Source organism: Callorhinus ursinus, unplaced genomic scaffold, assembly GCF_003265705.2.
Source record: "Callorhinus ursinus isolate GAN/ISIS: 27379988/994484 unplaced genomic scaffold, GSC_fseal_2.0 scaffold7, whole genome shotgun sequence".
Taxonomy (NCBI): domain Eukaryota; kingdom Metazoa; phylum Chordata; class Mammalia; order Carnivora; family Otariidae; genus Callorhinus; species Callorhinus ursinus.
This window is the reverse complement of record NW_027397069.1, coordinates 61,996,581-62,011,172: the sequence shown is the minus strand read 5'-3', so window position 1 is coordinate 62,011,172 and position 14,592 is coordinate 61,996,581. Positions and strand designations below refer to the sequence as shown.

Below are 14,592 nucleotides of genomic sequence, written 5' to 3'. Positions count from 1 at the left end.
GGTGATATCTCACTGTAGTTTGCATTTCCCTGATGGTTAGTGATGTTGAACATCTTTACATGTATGTTGGCCATCTGTATGTCTTCTTTGGAAAAATGTCTATTCAGTTCCTCTGCCCATTTTTTAATTAGGTTATTTGTGGGTTTTGGTGTTGAGTTGTCTTAAGTTCTTATATATTTTGGTCAGTATACCCCTCATTGGATATCATTTGCAAATATCTTTTTCCATTCAGTAGGTCGCCTTTTCATTTTGTCAATGGATCCCTTTGCTATGCAAAAGCTTTTTATGTTGGTGTAATCCTAGTAGTTTATTTTTGCTTTTGTTTCCCTTGCCAAAGGAGACATATCTTAAAAAAAAAATGTTGCTAGGACGATGTCAAAAAGCTTACTGTCTATGTTTTCTTCTAGGATTTTTATGGTTTTAGATCTCACACTGAGGACTTTAATCCATTTTGAGTTTATTTTTTGTGTATGGTATAGTAAAGTAGTCCAGTTTCATTACACTGAAATTTTAAATGGGAAGAGTGATAGAGGAACGATTTAAAGAGTCTACAGACTTGTATATTGATGAATTTCAGTGGGAATAGTGAAGAAAATATAAGTGAGAATAAGTAAATACTAGAAAATATCTTTAGCATGAAGAACATTGCCTAACATGGGATAAATGCTCAGTAAATATTTTTTGAATGAAAACATTAAAGAAGGAAAGAAGTGAGTAGGAGTTTGTAAAGAAAACAGAGTGATGATTTCTTAAATTGGTAACCTGACACAGATGCCAAATATGTTGGTGTTAGAATATAAGCCTATTGTAGAGAGTGTTATGCTGAGCGAAATAAGTCAGTTGGAGAAAGACATGTATCATATGACCTCACTGATATGAGGAATTCTTAATCTCAGGAAACAAACTGAGGGTTGCTGGAGTGGTGGGGGGTGGGGGGGATGGGGTGGCTGGGTGATAGACACTGGGGAGGGTATGTGCTATGGTGAGCGCTGTGAATTGTGCAAGACTGTTGAATCACAGATCTGTACCTCTGAAACAAATAATACATTATATGTTAAAGAAGAAGAAGATAGCAGGAAGGGGAAAATGAAGGGGGGGGAATCGGAGGGGGAGACGAACCATGAGAGACAATGGACTCTGAAAAACAAACTGAGGGTTCTAGAGAGGAGGGGGCTGGGCGGATGGGTTAGCCTGGTGATGGGTATTAGGGAGGGCACCTTCTGCGTGGAGCACTGGGTGTTATACGCAAACAATGAATCATGGAACACTACATCAAAAATTAATGATGTAATGTATGGTGATTAACATAATAGTAATAAAAAAAGAATATAAGCCTATTGTAGTCATATCATTCTGCCAACAGAAGCACCTCTAACCTCGACTTGCTGGTAAACAGTATTATCCATCAGAAAAAATGGGGACACAAGGAGAGAATGATTTATGTACTCTAACAGTATTTCTAAACATTTTTAGATCAGAAACTGTTTTGAGAAAAATTTTATTGAAACCATGGATCTCTTTTCCCAAAATACGTATATACATATCCCACAAAATTTTGCATACCATTTCAAGAGCTTTGTGGACACATAAAAGTGTGGATTAGTGATGAGTAAATTACCACATATTTCTTTTTAATAAAAGAAATACTAGATATGAGTAATATAGGAAAGTAGTTTTCAAAAAATTTCAAGAAAATAGGTACAAGTCTCATGACCAGAATTTCAACAAACAAAAAAATTCTAGTATTTATAAGAGGTTTTGAAAACATAATAGTGAAAATACAATAGAGAAAATGCCAACAAAAAAGAAGCCAGTGTGAGTGAAAAACACATATTAAGGAAAAAAGAAAGTGAAGAGGAACACAAGTGCAAAGGAACAAACACAAAACTATGAGATAAATGTCGGAAAGACCAAAACCCAGAATGGGCGGAGGCATAGTCTACAAAACTCATTTAACTCCTCCATCAGGTTCCATCGTGGCAGGGAAGAGGCTTTCTTTCTTTGTTGACCTAGAAGGCCACTGTAGGTGCTAAGTAGTGCTTTACTTTTCCTACAAAGTACACACTTTGCCTGTGTAATCAACCTCTTATGAGCTTCTAGTTCCGCTGTTCCTGGTCTCTGTCCTCTTTTATAACATCTGCGCTCTCCTGCGCCTTCCAGGAACATGGCTTCTTTCAGATTACACAAGGCCAGGGCCACAGAGATGCTTGGTCTGGCCTCTTGTTGAGTTTTCTTGGATCAGTATAATTTGCACATTTTTAGGGACTTCGCTTGTGTTAGGGTTTTCAGACTCATCAGAGGGGAACATCTATAGAACAAACCAGTCAATTTTTTCTAGTATCGATCATCTCGCAATAAGTGATTACATTTTAAGAAGGAAAGAAAGTGAGGGGGGAAAGGCCCCTTTTCTACTAGGGTTGAAGAAGGGAAGGGAAAAAAGTAACAGAGTGGTGAAGAAACTAGAAAGCTTCTTCCTGCCACACACTGGGGGATTTGCAAGGAGGACAAGGAAGGTGCTACTGGCACACTGCAGGTTCAGAGACACCATTGCCGTCACAGTCCAGGTAAAGGTTACCGACGGGATTGGCCTGTTGTCAGGCACTAACAGTAATTTTATACGATCATCCAAAGAAAGCACAACTCTCAATACCTGCTGGTATTTCATCAATGCTCAGTGCCCACGCTATCTTTAAACTAAAAAGAGTGAAATAAGCATGGTTTAAAAGGAACAGATAATTCCTTAGAAGAGTTGATGTCTGTTCAAATATTAAAAACCCTAAAATGATCCAAGACTGACTCTCAGTAATCTAAAATAATTTCTACATAAGTAATGGGAAAAATACCAGAAGAATAAATCAGAGAGCAAATATCCCAATTTTCCCAGCTTCCCCCTTCAACAAAATAAGAGCATGGATTTTAGATATAAAAGTTACAGGTAAATATTTTTCATTGTTACTTATACTTAAATTTTTATGTAAATCAATTAGTATATTACTTGTTAATTAACATAAGGACTTTTTTTTAACTCTAAAACAGTCAAGGAGAAACATATTTTAAAATAGAACAAAACACAGAAAATGCACTTGAAATGAACAGGATATTGGATTTCAACATTAACAATAGTGATTCAAAAAAAAATAGATATGACAGAATCCAATTCTGCCAAATCACAATTTAAACAAGTTTATGATATTAGAGGGAAGAAGGACTTCCAGTGAGATGCAGCATTTACTCTGTCATTTATTCTTTGAACTTTGGTTAATGGCTGTTAGGTGCTTATGTCTCTCCAGGAGAGAAGGAAATAACTGGCTGTCAAAACTGAACACCAGTTCTCCTATGTGTCCTTTTCCCCTACAACAAACACAGAGAAAAGTGGTGCATTCCATATTATTCACTCCCGACACCATCCCCGACCTTGCTTGACCCATACGCAGTATTCTCTACCACAGCTGCCCAGAAACATAGCTTTTGCCTGAGCATTGGTACAGGAGGACTTTTCCAACTGAGATAGAAATTAACCCTAGGAATAAGGATCCAAGATCCTTCTTTATCCAGAGTTCTTTGGGGAACAGAGATAGTGGAGGAAAAGTGCGTTTTCATCATGAAAAGTAAATAAATATAAAGGAGGTATAGGATGCTGAATTTGGAAATTAAAACAATTAATTTGTATAACTTCATCATCTGTGTGAGTATAGGCAATTTTACATATATGTTGAAATCTCAGTAGGGTGAGGACATGTTCAAAACTGAACTTTATTTTGAGATAATTGTAGATTCACATACAATTTAAGAAATAATACATTGCCTGGTGATTCAGGGGCTTTTCTGGTTCCATACAAATTTTAGGGTGGTTTCACTCATATGTGAAACATAAGGAATAGTGCAGAGGACCACAGAGGAAGGGAAGGGAAACTGAATGGGAAGAAATCAGAGAGGAAGACAAACCATGAGAGACTCTGGACTCCAGGAACCAAACTGAGGGTTACAGAAGGGAGGGGGGGTGGGAGGATGAGGTAACTGGGTGATGGGTATTAAGGAGGGCACCTGTGGTGATGAGCACTGGGTGTTATACACAACTAATGAATCATTGAACACTACATCAAAAACTAATGCTGGCTAACTGAATATAATTTTTAAAAAAATGAAATAAGACAGATCCCATGTCCATTTTACCTAGTTTCTGCCAATGGTAGCATCCTGTAGAACTACAGTACAATATTACAACCAGGATATTGATACAGTCGAGATACAGAATATTTCCATTTTCACAAGGATCCCTCATGTTGCTCTTTTATTGTCAACACTCACCCCATTCCTGACTCTCTTTTCCTAAAACCCCGGGAGACTCTAGTCGGTTCTTCATTTCTACACTTTTGTCATTTCAAGAATGTTACATAAATGGAATCATACTGTATGTGACTTTTGCGATGGGTTTTTTCAATCAGCATAATTCTGTGAAGATTCATCTAGGTTGTTGTATGTATCAATAGTTTGTCTTACTTTCCTGCTGAGTAATATTCCATGGTATGGATGTACCACATTTGTTTAACCATTTACCTATTGAAGGACATTTGGGTTGTTTCCAGTTTGGGGGTATTACAAATAAAGCTGCTATACACATTTGTGTACATGTTTTACTGTGACCATAAGTTTTCATTTTTCTAGGATAAGTGTCCACGAGTACAATTACTGGGTCAAATGATAATTGCATGTTTAATTTTTTAAGAAAACTGTTTTCCACCATAACTATTCTATTTTACATTCTTTCCAGCAAATAAATGAGTGATCCAGCTTCTCTGTATTTTTACCAGCATTTTGTGATGTCACTTTGTTTTATTTTAGCAATTGTGATAGGTGTACAGTAATATCTCATGTGGTTTTAATTTGCCTATTCCTAATGGATAATGTTACTGAACATCTTTTCATGTGTGTATTTGCCATCTGTATATCTTCTTCAGTGAAATGTCTCTTCATGTCTTACACCCATGTTCTATCTGTATACTTTGCTCTTTTTACTGTTGGGTTTTGAGAATTTTTCATATATTCTAGATTTTAGTTCTTTGTCACATAGGTGGTTTACAAATAGTTTCACCTCCTCTTTTCATCTTCTTAATATGTTCTTTTGTAGAGCAAATGTTTTTAATTTCTATTTAGTCTACTTTATCAATTTTTTCCTTTCCAGGCTTGTGCTTTTGGTGTCAGGTCTACAAACTCTTTACCTAGCCCTGTACCAAAGATTTTTCTCCTTTACTTCCCCCAAATTTTTATAGTTTTACAATTATTTATGTTTCTGAACCATTTTGAGTTAATTTTTTTAAAGGTATGAGATTTAGGTCAGGGGTTTTTGTCTCTTTTTTTTTAATTTTTTTGGGGAGGGTGTTGTTTTTTTTCTTTTTGCCTATGGATGTTCAATTGCTCCAGTTCAGTTCATTGAAAAGATATCTTTCCTCCATTGAATTGGTTTTCAACCTTTGTCAAAATAAGTTGGTCATACTTGTGTGGGTTTATTTCTTGATTTCTCTGTTTCATTAATCTATGTCTGTCCTTTGGCCAGTATCACACAGTCTTAAACTATTTAATGTCTTGAAATCAAGTAGACTGATTCCTCCCACTTTAACCTTCTATTATGTAAGTTTTAGAATAATCTTGTTCATATCTACCAAAAATCTTGCTGGAATTTTGATAGGTATTCTGTTAAACCTGTATATCAATTTGAGGAGAATTGATATTTTTACTATGTTGAATTTTGCAATCCATGAACATGGTATGGCTTTCCATTTTTTAAAAGATATTCTTCTATTTTTCATCATTATTATGTAGTTTTCATTACACAAGTCCTATACATGTTTTTTTTTAGATTTATAACTAAGGATTTCTCTCTTTTTTTCTAAATTTAAATTGTATTTTTCTTTCACTGTTCATGTATTCATTGCTAGCATATAAAAACAAAATTGGTATTTGTGAGTTTATCCTGTAAACTTGTTAATCTTAGTCATTAGTTTCAGGGGTTTTTGATAGATTTTATGTGATTCTCTACATAAACAATAATGTCATCTGCAAATACGGACAGTTTTATTTCTCCCTTTCCTATTCTGTATTCCCTTTCTTCTTTTTTGCTTTATTGCATTGGCTAAAAATTCCTGTAGTATGTTGAATAAGAGCTGTGAGAGCAGATATTTTGTATTTTTCACAGTTTTGGGAGAAAATCCTTCAGTCCTTCACCTTTAAGTATAATTTAGCTATAGGGTTTTTGTAGATGCTTTATCTAGTTGAGGAAATTTTCCTTTATTCCTGTTTTTCTGAAAATTTCTTTTCATGGATGCATGTTGAATTGTGTCAAATTCTTTCCCATATTGACTAATGTGATCATATGATTTTTCTTCTTTAGCTGTTAATGTGGTGGATTATATTAATTAATTTTCAGATACTGAACCAAACTTGCTTCCCTGGAATAAACTTCACTTGTCATCATGTATAATTTTTATTATACATTGACTAATTCTATTTACTAATATTTTATTAAGGGTTTTTAGTCTATATTCATAAGAAATATTGGTCTGTAGTTTTCTTTCTTTGTACTGTTGTTTGGTTTTTACTTTGGTGTTACACTAACTATAAAATTAATTGAGAAATGTTTCCTTCTCTTTTTTCTAGGTGAAATCGTGTATAATTAGGGTCAGTTTTCTTTAAATATTTGATAGAATTTTCCAGTAAAACCACCTGGCCCTGGAGATTCTTTGAGGGCAGTTTTAAATGTATTAAATTTTCTTAATAGTTGCTGGTCTATTCATATTATCTATTTCATATTGAGTGAGCTGTGGTAGTTTGTACTCTTTGAGGAATTGGCCCATTTTGTTTAAGCTGTGAAATTTATGTGTATGGAGTATTTCATAGTATTTACTTATTATGCTTTTGATGTCTTCAGGGTCTGTAATTGTATACATTGTTTCATTGCAGGTATTGATAACTGTGTCTTCTCTCTTTTTCCTTTATCAGTTTTATTGGTATTTTTTAAGAATCAGCTCTTTGTTGTATTGACTTTTCTCTATTGTTTTTCTGTTTTGAATTTCATTGAGTCCTATTTTTATCTTTTAAGATTTTATTTATTTACCCAAAAGAGAGAGAGAGGGAGATCATGAGAGCAGAGGAGAGGGGTAGAGGGAGAAGCAGACGCCCCTTTGATCAGGGAGCCCAATGCAGGACTCCATCCCAGGACCCTGGGATCATGAGCTGAGCTAAAGGCAGACGCTTACCCGACTGAGCCACCCAGGCACCCAATTCCTACTTTTATCTTTATTATTTCCTTCCTCTGCTTGCTTTGCTCTTATTTTTCTATGTTCTCAAAGTGAGAGGTTAGATTATTGATTTGAAATATTTCATCTTTTCTAATGTGTGTATTTGTACTATAAATTTTCCTATCGTTACTGTTTTAGCTCCTAGAAACTTTGATATTTTTATTGTAATTTTTAGTCAAGTCATTGTATTTTTTGTTTTCCCTTGAAAATTCTTTTTTGACTCATGGGTTATTTAGTAGTGTGTTGCTTTAGTTTCCAAGAGTTTAGAAAATTTTTTTTCTATTGCCTTTCTGTTATTGAGTTCTGTCTTTATTCCATTTTTGTAGGAGAGTACTCTGTATCATTTCAGTTCTTCTAAATTTGTTAGATGTGTGTTGTGGCCCAGCATATGGTCTATCTTGGTAATATATAAGTTCCATAGAGACTGAAAACAATTTGTATGCTGCCATTGTTAGTTGGAGTGTTCTAAATATGTTGGTTGGTGGTGGTATTGTGTTCTTCTATATCTTTGCTGATCTTCTAAGTGTTCTATCAATTGCCAAAAAGAATGTATATACAGACACTATAACTGTGTTTGTCTTTGTCTCTTTCAGTTTACCAGTTTTTGCTTGACTTGTTTTGCAACTCTGTTGTTTGGCACAAACACACTGGAATTGGTGTCTCATTGGTAGATTGGCCTGTCTGCCATTACATAAGGTCCTTCTTTGTCTCTAGTAATTTTATTTTTTCTGTAGTATGTGATTATCTGATATTAATATAGCCATTCCTGCTTTCCTTTGATTAATGTTTGAATGATAGATCTTTTTTATTCTTTTATTTTCCACCTGCCTCTATTATTATATTTGAAGTTGGTTTCTTATAGACAGCATTCTTTTTAAAACATTATTTGTTTTTTGTTTGTTATCCTTGTTTCTTATTGCTCTGTTTTTCCTGCCTTCCTGTGGATTACTTGAACATTTTTTGGAATTCCATTTTGATTTATCCATAGTGTTTTTGAGTATATCTCTTTATACAGCTTTTTTTAGTGGTTGCCTTTTTAGTGGTTGTATATGTATTTTATCACAGTCTACTGGTGGTGTCATTTTACCAGTCCAAATGAAGTATAGAATCTTTACTTCCTTTACATCCCTTTACCCTCCCCCATTTATAGTATATCTGTCTTAAATATTACCTCTACACATAGAACCACAACAGGCAGTGTTATAATTTTTGCTTCAATGGTAAAACATAATTTAAGACACTCAAGAAGAAAAGGAAAACCTATATATTTGCTCATATTTTGCTTATCATGTTCTTTTTTCCTTCCTGGTGTTCCAGTGTTCCTTTTATTGCTTCCTTTGTGTTTATAAGACTGCCTATAGCCATTTTTTAGACTAGCCCCGATGGCAACAAATATTTTATTTTTCTTCATCTGAAAATCTTTATTTTTTATTCCTGAAGGGTATTTTCACTGGTTGCAGGAAACTGAGTTGACAGTTCTTTTTTTCAGCACATAAAAATACCTGACCATTTCTTCTGGCCACCATAGCTTTTGATGTAAAATATGCTGTCATTCTAAGTGTTTGATATCTGTAGATGAGGTGTCATTTTTCTCTGGCTGTTTTGTAGATTTTTTCTTTATTCTTTGTTTTCAGATGTTTAATCATGATGTGTCTTGGCATAAATTTCTTCAGGTTTATTATGTATGGAGTTTAGTCAGCTTCTTTAAATCTATACATTATGCTTTGGGGCCAGATTTGGGAAGTATTCAGCCATTATTTTTTAGGGCATATTTCATCCCTGCGCTCTTTCCTCTCTCCTTGCAGAACTCCAGTGACCCAAATGTTAGATGTTATAATCCATAGATCCCTGAGGCTTTGTTCATTTTTTTCAGTCCGTTTTCTCTGTTATGCAGATTGGGCAATATTTATTGCTGTATCTGCCATTTAACTAATTTTTTCTTCTGTACCTTCAATTCTGCTGTTGAGCCCATCCACTGAGCTTTTTTTTTTTTTTTTTTTTTTTGGTTATTATATTTGTCAGTTCTAAAATACTTACTTGGTACTTTTTTACATCTTCTAATTTTTTGCTGAGGGAGACTTTTTCTTTCTTTCCTGTGGCTTGCTATTTTTTTATTTGCCCCAAACGTGTTCATAAGTGCTTAGTGAAGCATTTTTAAAATCACACATGGTTTAGAATCCTTGCCAGAACATCCTGTCATCTCAGTTGTTAGCATCTACGGATGACTGTTTACATTCTGTTTGAGATCTTCCAGGTTCTTGGTATGACAGGTAACTTTGGATTGAAGCAGGATATTTTCTTATTCTTCTCTGAGATCTTTGTATCTTATTTAAACCTTCTATTTTAGTTGACTTTCTCTGACATTGCTCCATAGGAGAAACAGGAAAGCACTGCATTTTTACCGCCATGTGGAGGTAGAAATCTAGTTTCCCACTTGGACTCTGCTGACATCCAGAGAGTAATTACTGCTTGGCCAGAGTGGGAGTTCCAGCTCTTGTGTGGTGTCCACCAGTGGGGGTGGCCTCATTGGTGTTGATCAATGGTGAAAGTCCTAACTCTCTACTAGGCCTCCCCTGATAGCACCACAGTGGGTAGGGAGAAGGATACCTCATTACTGTCTAGCTGGAGTAGGGGAGGGGGTGGATTCCAGGCCCTCCACATGGTCTCCACTGACTTCACGAGGGTGGGATACCTTGTTACCAGTCAACAAGATGAAAGTACTGTTTCCCTATTTGACCTTCTCTGATACCACCCTGGTGAGGATGTTAGGGTACAGCATTACACCTTGATTAGGATCTGATGTAGGCTTCCCATTCATACTTTCTGGTGTGAGTAGGTGGGTCCACAGTTTCTCTGTGGTGATGGCTGGAGTACAATAGTTGTCCACAAGTTTTCTGTCTTGCTGGGCTGCACCTTTCTTGGTTCTTTGGCTAGAGAAACTGGGCTTTTGTTGGGGGATTTTTTTTTTCTACACCCATTAGTCTATCTGGGTTGCTAGCCTCTTTGCTTCAAAGTCTAGGATATATGAGGCAAAAAGATAACTCTGGGAATGCCATTATGTTGTTTCTTAGGCCCTGGGGTTGTTAGCCAGTCTGCCTTCTGCTTTCTGCCTCTCAGAGTCTTGTTATGTTTGTCTTACATATAGCGTCCAGATTTTCTCAGCCATACTTAATAGGAGGAATATAGAAAAGTATGCATATAGTTAGAAATTTTAGATAACATTAGATCTGTCTCTCCTGGTGAATTCAAAACTTAATTTTAACATACTGTTAAGGAAAACCTTTGTAACGAGATTTTAGCAGGGTCTTCCTTAAACCACTAGGATTAATTTGTATTTGTAAGGAGAGAAGTTGTCCTATTTTATTTCATTTTATTTATTTATTTATTTATTTTTAGAAAGAGAGAGAACATGAATGAGGGCTTGGGGGAAGAGGCGGAGGGAGAGGGAGAGAGAGAATCTTAAGCAGGCTCCATGCCCAGCATGAAGCCGAAGGCAGGGCTTGATCGCACAACCCTGAGATCATGAGCTGAGCTGAAATCAAGAGTCGGACACTTAACCGAGATACCCAGGTGCCCCAGAAATTGTCCTATTTTAAATTAGTGACAACACTTACAACCATTATTCTTAGGTAATCTTATTTTGACAGAAAAATAAAGTTATAATAATTATGATGTGTAGAAAAATAAGTATATTCAAATATACTTCAAATGCTTATAATTTTAATGCTCTCATATATATCTTACCTTGTTATATTCTTTTACAATTAAGTGATGGAAAACAAAATTGTATAGTCATAAAATCCAAAATGTTTTTCGAAAGTAAATTATTGTTCTCAATGACTATACATGTCTATATATCTCCAAAGTACCAAATTGGTATAATTAATTCATTGAATATTTATTTAAAACATTGTGTAAAAAATAGCATGTTCTGTCATTGCACTAGAAATATAATGATGAGCAAAACATACACAGTTCCTGCTTTAATCAAATGTGCTATTCTTTTACAATAAAATAGCAAAATAAAAATGAAATCAAATCTTCTATGAAAGCATTTTATGTGTTTTTATGAATAGTGCTGCTCAGAAAAATTAGAATATTATCTCTTGAATATGTTACTCCAAATACTGTAGATAGAGAAAAACAGACGTCTCAAACGGTGGCATTTATCACCAACGTTTATTGAAATTAAATTGAAAACAAAAATTATATCATGAAACATTCCATTGATATACAATGAACAGATTTCAGTAGATTCTGAAATATCTCATGGATTTTAATACCAGTTTAGAGCGCAGCATAGTTTAGACAATGTTACTCCATGAAGGCCGTGATTGTTAATGGTTTATATTAGCTGAAAGCGGTAAAATCATCCAAGGACTCTCTTAGTGTTAGAATAATAATTTACCAAGATAATTACCACATACTGGAATTTTTTGCAGCTCTAATTCAGTATTATTAATAATGGATAAAATTGCACTTTTCTCAGGTTGCTTTGGGCAGCAGGGAATTATTTCAATGAATATTTCAGCACATTATTTTAATCATTGTTCCACCAAATCCAACTGGGCAATATTTTATGGTTCTTAATTCAGTCTACTAAGAAACCGTGGTCATTAAATTGCAAACTATTTGTAGTGAGGTCTATCCTATGATTTACAAGCCTTGTTAAAAACAGTGTAAAAGAATGAAAACTGTGCCATTAATACTTGTAATTTGATGCTGCATTTGTTACTAAACTCTCCATGATTAATGTTTTCAGTAGAAAGAAGAACATTGTAGAGAAAGCAGAACTGAGTATTACTGGGCTTAAAATATGAGGATGTTACTATTTTAAGTTTTGGTCATTTGTACAGGAAACATGTATGTAAACATAATTGTAAAAGATAAAGATCTCCAAAATCATCTTAATTTTCCTTTGAGACCAAGGAAATAAAGCTTTAATGTGGTGTAAAAAAAATATATTTCCCATTTTACATTGTTATTAATAGTGATGACTGTTTATTTCCTCATTCCTAGCCAACTGCATGATTTCTGGCGTTTGGATTACTGGGAAGATGATCTTCGCCGAAGGAGACGGTTTGTTCGTAATGCATTTGGCTCCACTCACGCTGAAGCCCTCCTCAAAGCTGCAGTAGAGTATGGTCAGTACCAGCGCCTCTTACACAAAAATACTCCAGATAGGCCATAACTCTGTGGTTGGTAATTCATTTTTTTCACTAACACTTAAAATTCTCCATGTTGTAAGTCAGAAATACTGTGTTCTGCTTCATCCTTCAGTATCACGTAGGTGACACTTCATCAACCTAGTTCTTTGCCCATGGTGTATGTTAGACCTTTCAGATTCCTAATAGAGTAAAAGACTCTGTATAACTGGTTGTTACCCAACATCCATCTCATACTGCCTAAAACAAGAGTAAAGTGAGTTTCTTTTTCAGTGTCTTTTGAACTTTGGTGACCAAGACACAGGTATAAAAAATATATACGATTATAATTGCACACCCAGACTTAAATATTTTTATGTGTAATTTGTATATGTGTACACACACTCGTGTATACTGTGTGAATATACATAATACATGAAATATATATGCACATACGTGTGCTGTTTGTCTTTATATATATATGCACATAATTGTGTATTGAACTGAAACAAATGCCTTATTAATAATCTCATTACATGACATTCTCTATTTTATTACTAGTCTATTCTTTTCAGTCTAAAAAAATAAAATTAAAATAAATCCTGCTACAATATGTCCATTTAAGTTCCCAGTCCTCCATTGGGTTGCAAATAAAGTTTAAAAAAGACCATCTCACATTAAAGATATCATCAACTATCACACTACAGTAGAACTAACCCTAATTTGTCTTTTAAAAACTGTATAACAAATAGAAAACATCAAAATATTTTTGTAATTTAATAAAAAATACTACTATTTTTATTAAATTAATACTTGCTGTCTACCAAGAAGTATAAATAGGACTATTTTGTCCCATTTTTAAGTGCTCTAACAAGTTTAAGTGTGATTTACCATCTCAAAATTTTACAAACTCTATACACTCAGAAAATACCATTAATGAATACTGTTTATACATTTTTGTTATTAGCCACTTTTATTCTTACAATTACTTTTGTTATTATTAGGTTAATTTTCATTTACTTGAGTGTGATAAGTGAGCCATCTGTTTTAAAATTTACCATAGTTTATAACATTCATAACTATTCATGTTCTTGATGGATTAAACAGAAAATACTTAATCCTGATAAAAAGAAGATGTGCAAAGCTGTTAAAATTTGTTGTGCAAATAGTCTGTGAATTGATATAACTTAGTAAGAGTCAAACATAGTTAAATAAATACACCATTATTTCATATGAAGCTATTATGCCTAAGATAAAAGTTACAACATAACTTTATATGGTAAAAGTAACTAACAGAAAGATTATACTAGAAAGAAAACTTATAGTTGACCAGTACTATAGGGGATTTCTTTAATCAACAAGAGAGATCACCAAAGGGATTTTTAGCCCCTAAGGATTTAAACTTAACCTGAGGTATTATAATTATGCTTAAAATGAGGTATTATCTTTATGCTCTGTAGAAGAGATTTTTAGAAATACCTACTTCAAGTGGCATGCTTTGTAATACAAACTTAAAATTTTTTAAACTTCATTTCGTATACCCAATAATTTAGACTTTTTTACCAACTCATCCTATTTGAATTCATCCCATTTGAAAATAGAAACATCTAGAGACAATTTGTAACAGAGTTAGGCTAAATTGATACTATTGGTAATAATGAGTTGCCAAGGGTTTAATTATATAGGATCCACATTTTACTACATTCAGCATTCTATAGGTTGCTTTTAAAGATTCTCTTAGAAAAAAACTTTTTTGGTTCTCTATAAAAGTGGAAACTTTGTTTAATTTATAAAATATCTCTATTATTAAAGCATTGTTAAAGCCTATCAGAAACAAATTTTAAAATCTTTTACCTTAAAATCTTTTAAGACGTCTGATAGGTTATAGTAACATAGTAACTATTGTTAATGAACCTAAACTGAAAATAGTAGTCTAATTTTGAAATAGATGGAAGATGTAAGTGATCCTAAATATCCTCTGTGTGTGGTATAAGAGTATTTTAAAATATGTAGCAGTTTATGAATTTTAAATACTGAATCATCATCAGTATTCACAACTTACTATCTCTCTTGAGTTGGGGTCTTTGATAGAAGGAAACAGGGGTATGTTTTTATTTTATTCATATCTAGAACAAAGACCACGTGTATGCCAT

At 33.9% G+C, this 14,592-nt stretch overlaps 1 protein-coding gene across 10 annotated transcripts in view; it reads left to right on the top strand.

Annotated features, from left to right (window-relative positions):
- NBEA (neurobeachin) overlaps positions 1-14,592 on the top strand; it is a 686,692-nt gene that overhangs the window by 439,855 nt on the left and 232,245 nt on the right. For all 10 annotated transcript variants that reach the window (XM_073894686.1, XM_073894682.1, XM_073894681.1 and 7 more), the window contains one exon: positions 12,315-12,439. In XM_073894686.1, coding sequence (XP_073750787.1) covers positions 12,315-12,439 — 125 coding nt within the window. The remainder of the gene's footprint in view (positions 1-12,314; positions 12,440-14,592) is intronic.